Raw genomic sequence first — 14,612 nt, forward strand, 5'->3', positions numbered from 1 at the left:
TTTAAAAGAAAACGGTTACCTGATAAAGGTATGCATATGATAAGTGTTTTTATTTTCCCAACTTAAGTATTTTTGTCGAAACCCTAAACACCTAAGATTGCACTAATCACTTTATAATTCGAATAAATAATAATTTTCTCTAATTTTCTAACAACCCATGATAAAATTTGATATGATTTTGTTTTAAATAAATTAGTCAAAATAGAGAAAAACAATTATTTAGTCTCATCCGTGCGTTGCACGGGACCTAACCTAATTGATACATTAAATGTCTCTCATACTTTCCCATTGATACATTAAATGTCTCTCATTTTTCCAATTTTAGATTAGGGTAAAAGTGAAAATATTATATATAAATATGATTTGCATTATTAATTCAAATAAAAAAAGTAAATTTTTATTCCCGTTAATTATTTGTTTATCACGTGTGTGATACCAAACATAAAGAGTAAAAAGAGACAGGGGAATATCAGGTTGCACAAAAGAAGAATAATGAGTAATAATAACTCATAGATATCTTCTTTGATTCTTTCAGACAAAAGGGTAGTCAAATTACATTGATTGAACATTTTTCTCACAATTATTTGGCAAAGCATATGCTGCTCCATTACTGGTTTTTCTTTCAAAATTATTAACCTTCTGAAAATGAAATATTATTGGCCGGTCCGTATATAACATTTATACGATTAATTTAAATGTAATTTGAGACCAGTTTTAGGTCGACATTCAAAGTAATACATACGAGAAGATTCAAAGTTTGAATCGCATGTAACTGTCATAGTGTCATGTACATCAAACTAAGTAGCTGAAACCTTAGTTATGTATAATTAAACAAAATTACTTTTAATTAATCATTCATGTCACTTATTAGGGATATACGTAGTATATGCAAACTCATCAAATTTGATACCGAGTAGTGAAGACCGGAGAATGTGCAAAGTTTGATTTGGTGCATCAGGTCAGCTTATTGGTTAAGACTGAGTGTCTGTATATGATAGGTCTCATATTCGAATTTCACTCATATTTGTCATTTGTATTGCCCTTAGGGCTCATTTGCACCAAAAAGAAAAAATATTCTTTTTATTCGAATGAGTCAATCACACGATAGACCCGTACAAATTACAAATTAGAGAAAAATAATTGAACTTGTAACCTATCATACCCGTGCATTCCGTCATAATCATAGACCAACTCTAATTCATTGATATTAGATAGCAAATGTGCCATTACTTTATATCTTATACACTGAAATTTGACATTCCGGCATCCACATAAGCAATGAATTTATGGGAATTGAAGCCAAATGACATGAATCCCATATTCTTGCAAACTTGTACGATTTCAAACCCTAGAACAAAGCAACACGAAATATTCAACAAAAGTTACATGCATGACATGAATATATACCATCAAATGCTATATATAGGAACTTAATTTCATAGCCAGAAGTAACACAAAACAAAGTAAGAGAAACAAACACAACCACACTGCTTAACTTTATCCCTATCTGTTTATCCCACATACATTTCGAAATTTTATCGACGAACATGGATTCTCTTAAAATTATCTTATCTTTTACTCTCCTTGTATCTCTCTCATCAGCGACGAGTGTAGTTGACTTTTGTGTGGCGGATTTCAGATTCCCGGTTACTCCAGCGGGATACCCTTGCAAAAATACGGCTAACCTTACAGTGAACGACTTTGTTTTCTCATCTTTGGGTGTTCCAGGTAACACGTCAAATATCTTCACTACAAGAAAAACGTGTTTAGTTTAGCTATTTTTACGGCAACCAAAAATTCCAGTCGCAGTTTTTTGCAACTGAAGGAGACTAGTACGAACGTAATCGCAAAACTTGCGACTACTTTGCAATAGTCGCTAGTATATAGTCGCAATTTTGCAACGGCCATGTGGTTTTTGCGATTAAGTTGTTGTCGCAAAGCTGAAAACTTATTTAATTTTACTTTTAAAGATTTGGCGACATTGTTTAATTTCTCTTCTTTGGATGTTCCAGGTAACACGTCAAATATCTTCAATCTCGGTGTGGTCCCAGCTTTCGACGTGACATTCCCTGCCTTGAATGGTCTAGGCCTTTCCATGGTACGATTAGACCTTGGTGTGGGTGGAGTTGTTCCAATCCACTCACACAGGGCGTCTGAACTTATCCTTGTAATCGAGGGGACGATAATTGCTGGATTTATTGGATCCGACAACACCCCTTATTACAAAACATTGAATAAGGGGGATATTATGATCTTTCCCGCCTCATTACTGAAGGAAATAATTCCCTTGGTCCAAGTATGCATTCTATGTTAAGTCTAATAAATGCGGTTCAGTATTAATTAACAAGTTAATAATTCAGTGAGATCAAGTGAGCTGAATGCCTAGCTAGAGGCCGCTTCAGTTCAAGTGGAATTAATGATATTAATCCACAGCTTACTCTTGACTGAACCCGTAGGGTCACACAAATAGTACGTAAACGGATCAAGTATTTAATGGCATTAAATACTCCATCTATGAATATTCGGAACCGACGGATCTTGGTTTCAATGGGAGCTAAGATCGTCACAGGCAAGAAATGAATACTCCGGAAACGATGATATTGCCGGAAACGGAAATATGGATCGTATCGGAAATATAAATATTATCCAAGTCGTAGATGTTGCCGGAAACGGAAACATGGTATGTATCGGAAAATATTATCGGAAATGGAAATATTGCCAGAATCGGAAATATTGCCGGAAACGGAAATATTGTCAGAATCGGAAATATTACCGGTATCGGAAAATAATTCCGGAAACGGAAATATTAAATATTTGTTCGAAACGGAAATTAATTCCGGAATCGGAAATATTAAATATTGTTCGTATCGGAAATGAATTCCGGAATCGGAAAATTTAATCGGAAGCGCATCGTACGAATAAGCATCGGACGAGGCCTGCCGGACGAGGCCCAGCACGAAGCCAGGGCATCGCCCAGCAAGCCAAGCGCGCCGCACAAACAGCCACGCCAGGCCCAGCGCAAGGCCAGGCCCAGCAGGCTGCGCAGCGCGCACAGCGCGCACAGCACGCGCAGCGCGCAGCGCGCGCGGGCGCTGCATGGGCTGCTGCTCGCGCGCACGCATGGGGGCCCATCGTGGCTGCCGTGCGTGTGTGTGCAAGTGTTTGTGTTCGTGCACGTTTCCTAAAACATGCAGAGTTCGGTTAATGATTAAATTCCTAATTCTATTTGATAAATTAATTAAATTAGAGTTCTGGTAGGATTCTAGGTTTAATTAATTTGTATCTGAATAGGATTTCGATTCCCTTTCCATACCCCTATAAATATGAGGCTAGGGCTCACAATTTATAACAAGTTTAAAGTATTCAAAAGTGAGTTTTTTGAGAGAAAATTAAAACACACATCTTGCTCATAAAGTGCCAAAATTTTCTAGTACCTTAAGGGCGATTCTAGTTGGTCAATCTTAAGGCGGATCCGGACGTGCTGTGGACTATCTACGGAGGGACGACACTTGGAGTCCTAAAGACTTGTTCTTGTTCGGTTCGGGCGCAGCTAGGGAGGGCACGCAACAAAGAGTATGCATCTAAATTATGCTATATGATTATGTGTAAATAATATGTTGTCCTGGGTTAATGGTTGTTTCCGCATGATCTATGTAATGTCATATGTATCATAACATAACAGTGGTATCACGAGCCGCTTATTATTTTCATAATCTAAATTGCATGAACATGGTTAAATATTACAAATTTGCAAGAATTAAAAGGGGTGATTAATTTTCGTAATTGTTAATTAATTGCAAATTGCGTTTATTTAATTATACGTACGCAGTTTTTCGGCAGTTTCTTCGTTACTCATCCGAATTGAGTGATTTTTGTGTCAATTCCGCATGTAAAAGGCATTCTAAAATTTTGACAAAAATAGTCTTTTTCTGCCGAACCCAGAATTCTCACATTCGAAGCCTAACTATGACTTTTCGAAGGTTTTAGTTTTTCGAATGCAAAATTTCGTAAATTTAAGATGTTAAATTAAATATTTGCGATTCTTGTTGATAAATCTTGAATTTTTGATTGACCTACTGCATATGTTTAACAAGTTTGAATGCCTAGTCTTGTTAATTATGCAATCTAATTTGTAATTATGATTAATTTGTTGAAAATTAGAATAATTTAGAATTAATTTGATTTTCATAATTAATTGTAATTTAATTAGAAACCTATGATTAAAAACCACCATAAAAATTGTAAATTTATGATAAATTTTAAATTTTTATGACCTAGACTTGAATCCATAACAATCGGAAATCAATTGGATAATAAATTTTCGATTTTTTCGCCCTAAAATTATGAAATTAATATTATTTATTAATTTGTCATTAATTTTAAATATAAATTTTAAATTTTTATGCGATTCGTTCATAAAACTTGCACACACGAAGCAATGGACGCTTCGTGTTACCCTTAAGGGGTGTTGTATAATGCGGGCATGCGACGACGAGCAAGGGAGCTCGTCGCCCGTGCGGCACGAATGCAATGAGCAAGGGCGTAGTGCACGAGCACAAGGCAGCAGCCCTGCCTTGTGTCGTGTGCCACGAGCAATGGACGAATGGGCATGGGCGAAGGGCGAGCCAAGGCAGTCGCGTGTGGGCAGCAAGCGAGCTGCGCCACAACGCGCGCTGCCTCGCACAAGAGCGCGCAGCCTCGCGCGCAGCGAGCGCAAGCTCGCGTGCCACGAGCGCTGCGCCCAGCATTGCTCGCGCGCACAACGAGCGAGGACTCGCGCGCACAGCCAGCATTGCTCGCGCGCACAGCGAGCGATGTCGCCCGCCCAGCGAGCGATGTCGCGCGCCCAGCGAGCGATGGCTCGCGCGCACAGCGAGCGATGTCGCCCGCCCAGCGAGCGATGTCGCGTGCCCAGCGAGCGATGGCTCGCGCGCCCAGCGAGCGATGTCGCGCGCCCAGCGAGCGATGTCGCGCGCGCACTGCGAGCGATAGCTCGCGTGCGATGAGCGCTGGCGCGCGCAGCAAGCACCAATGCGTGCGGAGGCTTGCGATGGGGATGCAGCAGCTATGCGACGAGCGCATGGGGCTGCGCGCACATGGCCAGCAATGGCTGTGTGCGTGCGGCCCATGGGCGTGCAACGCGTAGGGTGTTTGCGTTACGATTAAAGATCGTTTTGAATGTTTAATTTGAAAATTCCAGTTCACGTAATTTTAATTAATTTTAAAATTAATAATTTAAATTATTTTCTTGGATTTTAATTTTGAATATTGTAATTATAATAAATTTTATTTATTCTAATTATTTTACTAAAATTAAAATCATGAATTAATTTAAATACGACTGAAATTAAATTAAACTTTTGGATTCAATTATAAATTTATATGAGCTTTAAATTTTAATTAAATTTGTATGTTTCCGGTTAGACTAGAAATACATTTTTATGTTTAAAATTAGTAAAGCATATGAATTTATTGGTTTAAGTGGGAGCGTATTTTAGTCATAAACTCTTGATTAGGTCTACAAATCCTTAAGGTTAAAACAACTTGATTAGAATTAATAAGGACTGAATAATTGGTAGATTATTGGTGCCCTTGATTAATTGCTGCAAATGTTTACGTGATGCATAATGTGTTTTACTAACCAGCTATGTGGGCCATTCATGATAATGAATGGGTGAATGGTATATATTGTATATGTACTGTTTTGCAGGTTATGAAGTGACTAGTATGGCCCAAATAGGATAGAAAATATGGTCTGCGTACCATTAATTTGAATGTAATTGGTCTAAAGTACCAAAGTTGTTTTTCAATTCAAATATGGTCTGCGAACCATCAAATAGTTGTAATTAGTTATAGCTTATCCTATTTGAAGAAAATGGTGCCTCCCACGGAGATTTTCAAGACGGACTTTGAAGTCAAAGCTTCAAGATGAAGTCGGGCCATACTAGATCACATTTATCTTATGCATGCTTTAAGTTATTTATTGTTTTAAATATGTCTTAAAATGCATGAGATCAAAAGCTTGATTATGTTGCATGATTAAGGATTTTAGTTCACTTAAAATCTAACCAACATAGTAAGAGCCTTAAGTTCCAAACTTAAAAAATTGAGTTAAAAGGTGCCATGCCAAAATATACACTTGCTTGGATATCCTTTACATCAATCTAGTAATAGTTTTCGCTCAGCGAGGTGTTACTTATTGGTCCTAAAGGGGTAAGGTACACAAATAATTGTGAGTACATGTTAGTTTTGGTGAAACTCAACGATATAAGTAAGGAGTCCTTTTATGTCGTGGCAAATTCGATAGGTTTACCTAATAAGTTCTTAGACGTACCTATCAACCAAGAATAGTTTCTAGACTATTAGCAAAAGGCTTTTGCTTACCTAAGATGTTCTAGGATTAAGTCGACAAACTGTGCTTAGTTCTTCAATGATTTTAGGATCTTGGAATCATTTTATTCACACCTGCCGGAACACATAATTTGAATAAAATGCTTAATAAACATTGAATTATGCATGTATGCTAGAATTTAAGTTTATTAAGAGAAACTGTGAATGGTTATTTATTTGTTTATTCTTTTCAATTGTAGTTTTTAATATGGCAAACAACAATCAAAACATCATCATGGGTTCTGAGCTTATGGTCAAGCTGAACCTGACAAATTTTCTTGAATGGGAAGCTAAGCTAGTTGAAATAGTCAAACTCAATGGACTTGAGTATGTACTGTCACATCCCATGCCAAGCTACTATGCCAGAGACATGACCCCTGAGAGATTTTACGCCTGGGATGCGGATCTCAAAAAGGTTATGAGTCTCATGCTGAACAATATCCCTGATGATTGGGCTAAAAGGTTTGTAGCCTATGAACCTTTTACGCTCATCAAGAATCTGAGGGATATCTGTCGTGGAAGTACGGAGGACAGGGACCTGAACGTCCATGAGTTGATTGAATCAATGTCTGGTCTAAAGGTTAGTTCTCCCAACAGGTGTTATAGGATGGAGGTCCAAGAAACACATGTTCAGCTCCTTCGCACTAAACAGAGGGTAGGCGTCCCACTGAGGTTCCATGTGGATCTTATGTGTTCATATTTTGATCGCCTAAGTCTACTAGGAACACCAATAAGCGAAAGGATGGCAGTCTCTGTCTTGCTCAATTCACTACACAGTGGGTTTGGTCGCTTCAAGCAACTATACCTAAGTAAACCAAGAGAAGAAACAGTTGCAGAATTTATTCACCTTGTCAGAAAGGCTGAAATAGTACTGGACTGTGAAGCCAAAGATTTACTCAAGGCTAGAAAGAGACCATTCAAGAAAGGTGGAAAGTCCAAGGGCAATGCTAAATCAAAGCAGGACAAGTCCACATCAAGCTGTCTTTATTGTGATGGAATAGGCCATTACAAAAGAGAATGTCCAAAGCTAAAGGAAGATCAGAAGAACGGAACAGTCGTTCCATCTTCAGGTATTTTCGTTATAGACTGTATACTTGCTAATTCAACTTCTTGGGTATTAGATACAGGTTGTGGCTCACACTTATGTTCCAATCCACAGGGACTAAGAAGAAGTAGAAAGTTAAGCAAAGGTGAAGTCGACCTACGAGTGGGAAATGGAGCACGGATTGCTGCATTAGCCGTAGGAACTTACTATTTGTCGTTGCCCTCCGGGCTAGTTTTGGAACTGGAAGAATGTTTCCATGTTCCAAGTCTTACTAAAAACATCATTTCAGTTTCTTGCTTAGATGCTAAGGGATTTTCCTTTTTAATAAAAGACAATAGTTGTTCGTTTTATTTTAAAGAGATGTTTTATGGATCTGCTAGATTAGTCAATGGACTTTATTTATTAGATCACGACAAACAAGTATATAACATAAATACCAAAAAGGCCAAAAAGGATGATTCAGATCTCACCTATCTGTGGCATTGTCGATTAGGCCATATAAACTTGAAACGCTTAGAAAGACTTCAAAGGGAAGGAATTCTAGAACCATTTGACTTAGAGGATTATGGTAAATGCGAATCATGTTTACTTGGCAAAATGACAAAGCAACCTTTCTCTAAAGTAGGAGAAAGAGCAAATGAACTATTGGGTTTAATCCATACAGATGTATGTGGACCAATGAGTACAAATGCTAGAGGTGGTTTCAGCTACTTTATCACTTTCACTGATGACTTCAGTAGGTATGGTTATGTCTACCTAATGAAGCATAAGTCTGAATCCTTTGACAAATTCAAGGAATTTCAGAGTGAAGTAGAGAATCAATTAGGCAAGAAGATTAAGGCACTGCGGTCTGATAGAGGCGGTGAATATCTGAGCTATGAATTTGATGACCATCTGAAAGAATGTGGAATTCTATGAGAATTGACTCCTCCTGGAACACCACAATGGAACGGTGTGTCAGAACGGAGGAACAGAACCTTGCTAGACATGGTCAGGTCAATGATGGGTCAGGCCGAACTTCCATTAGAATTTTGGGGACATGCACTAAATACAGCTGCACTCACTATAAATAGAGCTCCGTCTAAAGCTGTCGAAAAGACTCCATACGAATTATGGTTTGGAAAGCCTCCAAATGTGTCTTTTCTTAAGATTTGGGGATGTGAAGTATACGTCAAACGATTAATTTCAGACAAACTTCATCCAAAATCTGACAAATGTATCCTTGTGGGCCATCCAAAGGAAACAAAGGGGTATTACTTCTACAATACATCTGAGAACAAAGTGTTTGTTGCTCGAGATGGTGTCTTTTTGGAGAAGGATCACATTTCCAAAATGACAAGTGGGAGAAAAGTAGACCTCGAAGAAATTCGAGTCGAACAACAAACTCTAGAGAATGCTCAAGATGACATTCAGGATGAAACTCAGAGATCTTTAGAAGAATCTGGTGAGAATCATGGTCAATCTAGAAATGTTACCCCGCGTAGATCGCAAAGATATAGATCTCAACCGGAAAGATACTTAGGTATTTTGACGAACGAGAGCTATGACGTTCTATTACTTGAAAGTGATGAACCTGCGACTTACAAACAAGCTATGACGAGCCCTAGCTCCAAGCAATGGCAAGAAGCCATGCAATCTGAATTAGACTCCATGTCTGAAAACCAAGTGTGGGATTTGGTCGATTTGCCAGATGGCTACCAAGCCATTGGAAGCAAATGGGTTTTCAAACTGAAAAAGGACAAGGATGGGAAACTTGAAGTTTTCAAAGCTAGATTGGTTGCAAAAGGTTACAGGCAAGTCCACGGTGTGGATTACGATGAAACCTTTTCACCAGTTGCAATGCTAAAGTCTATTCGAATAATGTTAGCAATCGCTGCATATTACGATTACGAAATATGGCAGATGGATGTCAAAACTGCTTTCTTAAACGGCGTTTTAACAGAAACTGTGTTTATGACACAGCCTGAAGGTTTTGAGGATCCAAAGAATGCTAAGAAGGTATGCAAGCTAAAGAAATCAATCTACGGATTGAAGCAGGCATCCAGGAGCTGAAATATACGTTTTGATGAAGCAGTCAGTGACTTTGGTTTCATCAAGAACGCAGACGAATCTTGTGTATACAAGAAGGTCAGTGGGAGCAAAATTGCTTTCCTAGTATTATATGTCGACGACATATTGCTTATCGGAAATGACATTCCTATGTTGAACTCTGTCAAGATTTGGCTTGGGAAATGTTTTTCGATGAAGGATCTAGGAGAAGCACAGTACATATTGGGCATCAAGATTTACAGAGATAGATCTAAAAAGATGATTGGCCTTAGTCAAAGCACTTATATCAATAAGGTGCTTGATAGGTTCAAGATGGCGGACTCCAAGCGAGGCTACCTACCCATGTCTCATGGAATGACTCTAAGCAAGACTCAGTGCCCAAAAACACTTGATGAGCGTAGACGAATGAATGGGATTCCATATGCATCATTGATTGGTTCAATAATGTATGCTATGATATGTACACGCCCGGATGTTGCGTACGCACTCAGTGCTACGAGCAGATACCAGTCAGACCCAGGAGAGGCGCATTGGACTGCTGCCAAGAATATTCTGAAGTACCTGAAAAGGCACAAAGATGACTTCCTGGTCTATGGTGGAGATGATGAATTAATTGTTAAAGGCTATACGGACGCAAGTTTCCAAACCGACAAAGATGATTTTAGATCACAGTCTGGGTTTGTCTTCTGCCTCAACGGAGGAGCAGTAAGCTGGAAAAGTGCTAAGCAAAGCACCATTGCGGATTCTACAACTGAAGCGGAGTACATTGCTGCACATGAAGCAGCAAAAGAAGCTATATGGCTAAGGAAGTTCATAGGAGAACTTGGTGTAGTCCCCTCCATTAAAGGACCAATAGCCCTGTATTGTGATAATAACGGAGCTATTGCACAGGCAAAAGAGCCTAGACGCCACCAGAGAGTCAAGCATGTACTTCGTAGATTTCACCTTCTACGAGAGTTCGTTGAAAGAAAAGAAGTCGAGATAAGCAAAATTGGAACTGATGACAACATATCAGATCCATTAACTAAATCTCTGCCGCAGGCGAAGCACAACTCGCACACTGCAGCTATGGGAATCAAGCATATTGGAGAATGGCTTTGATGTCTCTGTTTAATGTTTTAAAGTTTTAGAGTTTAAATCTTTGTAAAACATTATTGGTTAATCATTCACAATAAATGAAATGAATTCATTTTTCCATTTAATTTGTGGTTTATTAAATGATGAGTCCCTTCAATTTGACGATATATTCAAGATAGACTGTCAGGACCAGTCCTGTGACTAAGAAATGTCTATCAAGTGAACTTGAATGTCAAAGGTTGAAAATGGTCCCTAATCGGAGTTTTCTATAAAATTGGACGCATAGAAAACGTTAGACGATTAGAATGCAAGATGACTAGTAGTTCTGTTTCTTGAACTATGTGGACATGGCAATGTCATAATCATTTGCATAGATACTTACTTTGGGAAGACTAGTATCAAACAAGACCTATGAAACTTTACTGTAAGAGATGAAAGTCTGTCATAAGTAAATTTCATTAAATTATTAGACACTAAATCCTCAATACCTGAGTGATTTGAGATTACTTGTTTGAGAACTGGTTGCTTTGACGTTGACCAACCGTCGCACCGTAAAAGGAGGCTATAAAGGCAACGCTCAGGTAATCACCTATCAAACGAAGTCTAATCTCAAGATCGCAAGATTGGGATTGTCCTCCCATAAATCGGGATGAGATGCTTAAAAGTTGTACAAGGCCACTCGGAGAGCTAGAAACTGTGAAATGCATGGCCGTGCTCGGATGAATCATAGGCTATGATTATCTGTTTATTTGATCAGTTGAACTCTGAAACCGAGGAACACCTCTGGACATAATAAGGATGACAACTCTTACCTTATGTTCAAGAGCAAGCATCGAGCGACAAAGGAATTAGGAAATGCACACTTGTCCCTAAGGACAAGTGGGAGACTGAAGGAAATAATGCCCTTGGTCCAAGTATGCATTCTATGTTAAGTCTAATAAATGCGGTTCAGTATTAATTAACAAGTTAATAATTCAGTGAGATCAAGTGAGCTGAATGCCTAGCTAGAGGCCGCTTCAGTTCAAGTGGAATTAATGATATTAATCCACAGCTTACTCTTGACTGAACCCGTAGGGTCACACAAATAGTACGTAAACGGATCAAGTATTTAATGGCATTAAATACTCCATCTATGAATATTCGGAACCGACGGATCTTGGTTTCAATGGGAGCTAAGATCGTCACAGGCAAGAAATGAATACTCCGGAAACGATGATATTGCCGGAAACGGAAATATGGATCGTATCGGAAATATAAATATTATCCAAGTCGTAGATGTTGCCGGAAACGGAAACATGGTACGTATCGGAAAATATTATCGGAAATGGAAATATTGCCAGAATCGGAAATATTGCCGGAAACGGAAATATTGTCAGAATCGGAAATATTACCGGAATCGGAAAATAATTCCGGAAACGGAAATATTAAATATTTGTTTGAAACGGAAATTAATTCCGGAATCGGAAATATTAAATATTGTTCGTATCGGAAATGAATTCCGGAATCGGAAAATTTAATCGGAAGCGCATCGTACGAATAAGCATCGGACGAGGCCTGCCGGACGAGGCCCAACACGAAGCCAGGGCATCGCCCAGCAAGCCAAGCGCGCCGCACAAACAGCCACGCCAGGCCCAGCAGGCTGCGCAGCGCGCACAGCGCGCACAGCACGCGCAGCGCGCAGCGCGCGCGGGCGCTGCGTGGGCTGCTGCTCGCGCGCACGCATGGGGGCCCATCGTGGCTGCCGTGCGTGTGTGTGCAAGTGTTTGTGTTCGTGCACGTTTCCTAAAACATGCAGAGTTCGGTTAATGATTAAATTCCTAATTCTATTTGATAAATTAATTAAATTAGAGTTCTTGTAGGATTCTAGGTTTAATTAATTTGTATCTGAATAGGATTTCGATTCCCTTTCCATACCCCTATAAATATGAGGCTAGGGCTCACAATTTATAACAAGTTTCAAAGTATTCAAAAGTGAGTTTTTTGAGAGAAAATTAAAACACACATCTTGCTCATAAAGTGCCGAAATTTTCTAGTACCTTAAGGGCGATTCTAGTTGGTCAATCTTAAGGCGGATCCGGACGTGCTGTGGACTATCTACGGAGGGACGACACTTGGAGTCCTAAAGACTTGTTCTTGTTCGGTTCGGGCGCAGCTAGGGAGGGCACGCAACAAAGAGTATGCATCTAAATTATGCTATATGATTATGTGTAAATAATATGTTGTCCTGGGTTAATGGTTGTTTCCGCATGATCTATGTAATGTCATATGTATCATAACCTATCAATTACTTCACTTCCAAGTTAATACTGGTAATTCTCCTGCTACTGCATTTGTTAGCTTGAACAGCGCGAGCCCCGGTTTTCAAACCACAACCTTTGCTCTAGCTGCAAATGACCTTCCTACTGATGTAATTCAGCAGATAACTTTGTTGGATGCAACGCAGGTGAAGAAGTTGAAGACCGTGTTTGGCGGCACAAATTAATTAATACTCCGATAACAAAATGATCCAATTATATACTTACGTAAATCTATATGTGTTTATGTAAATGTAAAATGTAATCCTAATATAAAATATTTGTATATTAGTTTACATGAACGCACTACACATGAGTGATTATTGTATATGTACATTGATTTTTTTTCTTTTAATATGCCATCGCTATGAAACGGAGTTAGTATAATCATCTTCTGGTTTGACATTAATAAATATATATGATAACCGATAAGCTTAAGCCGAAGGGTTAAAGCCCACGATATGTTATACTCTATCAATAACAATCCTCTCGTAATCTCGTGAAAGAAAACAAAAAGTAATATACCATCGTTATGAAACGGAGGTAGCTATATATCATCTTATGGCTTGATATTAATATGATAACAAATTTAATTTTATTGATTGGTGCTTGATTATACATTTTACCCGTACGTGTCTAGAGTCGTTTTAATCTTTGTTCTTATAGCTTTCGCATTATATTAAAGGTCAAATTGATATAATTAATTAACATAAATGTAGCTTAAGATGACCATTCTTTCATATCATTAATAAGAAGTCATGTGTTCAAATTTTGCTATAGACATTTGTTTTTAAGGTGAATTGAGTTCGGCTAAAAGCAGGGACGATGTTACATTGGGGCCGAAGGGGTCCCGACCCCTGTCACAAATCAGAGAGTGTGTATATAGATATATTAGGGTGAGTTTATCCACAGACTCACCTCCAATCTTCAGATATATAATTACTAGTCTTATATGCACGCGATGCGTGCGAGATAATATGCACGCGATGTGGCATATTAACCCTTTTTCCATGCCTACAAATATGATATCTAGATGACAAAATCAAGACTTAAGAGAACTTGAATTTTTTCCTTTGAAGATAGACAGTATTCTGCAAATATTGAGCACTCATTTTTGTCCTTTATACAGTTTTCTGCAAATATTAAGCACTCATTTTCTGGGAAACAAATCTGTAACGGGAATAACACGCTGCACCTATAAAGTTCAAAAAGTGATGAATATTGGAGTATAGTATACTTTGAACTGACTTTACCAAATACCACAGTTATTTTACATAACTGCAACCAAAAGATGTTCATCTTCAAGTATAGAAATTATGGCAATGCCATAAAATCCTGCAACTAAGCGCCTTAGTTCCATAGTTGACTATCTCAATTGTATCAAGATTCAAAATTTTCTATAAATATAACAAAATACGAACGAATGACCAATGTGCAAATCTATTTCTATTCTATTTACAAATAACAACTACACATTCTTGACACTCTCTACCTGAAGTGTCAGATCCTTTAACCCAGCTGTAGACACCTACTTTTGTCCCCATTTCCGAAAGGGAAAGGTTCGATGATGAAAGCATAAATCTCCACTTGACAACGCATCTCCTATAAAATAAACGAATCTCAATTCCCCTTTTCCTTTCACCCGAAACCTGATATTTATAGAAAACTGCTATTTATGGAAACCTGCTAAAAATAGTAACTCCCGTAAAAGGTAGCTTCTAAAAGTGGCAAATCATAAAGGATAGAAACCTGTCAGA

General features: G+C 38.5%; 1 protein-coding gene across 1 annotated transcript; it reads left to right on the plus strand.

Moving 5' to 3' along the window:
- Window positions 1-1,547: 1,547 nt before the first annotated feature.
- LOC110804443 (auxin-binding protein ABP19a-like) lies at window positions 1,548-13,043 on the plus strand. The gene is made up of 3 exons (XM_022010037.1): window positions 1,548-1,728; window positions 2,013-2,265; window positions 12,845-13,043. The coding sequence occupies exons 1-3, from the start codon at window positions 1,548-1,550 to the stop codon at window positions 13,041-13,043; spliced, it is 633 nt and encodes a 210-aa protein (XP_021865729.1).
- Window positions 13,044-14,612: the final 1,569 nt, after the last annotated feature.

This window comes from Spinacia oleracea, chromosome 2, assembly GCF_020520425.1.
Source record: "Spinacia oleracea cultivar Varoflay chromosome 2, BTI_SOV_V1, whole genome shotgun sequence".
NCBI classification, from domain to species: domain Eukaryota; kingdom Viridiplantae; phylum Streptophyta; class Magnoliopsida; order Caryophyllales; family Amaranthaceae; genus Spinacia; species Spinacia oleracea.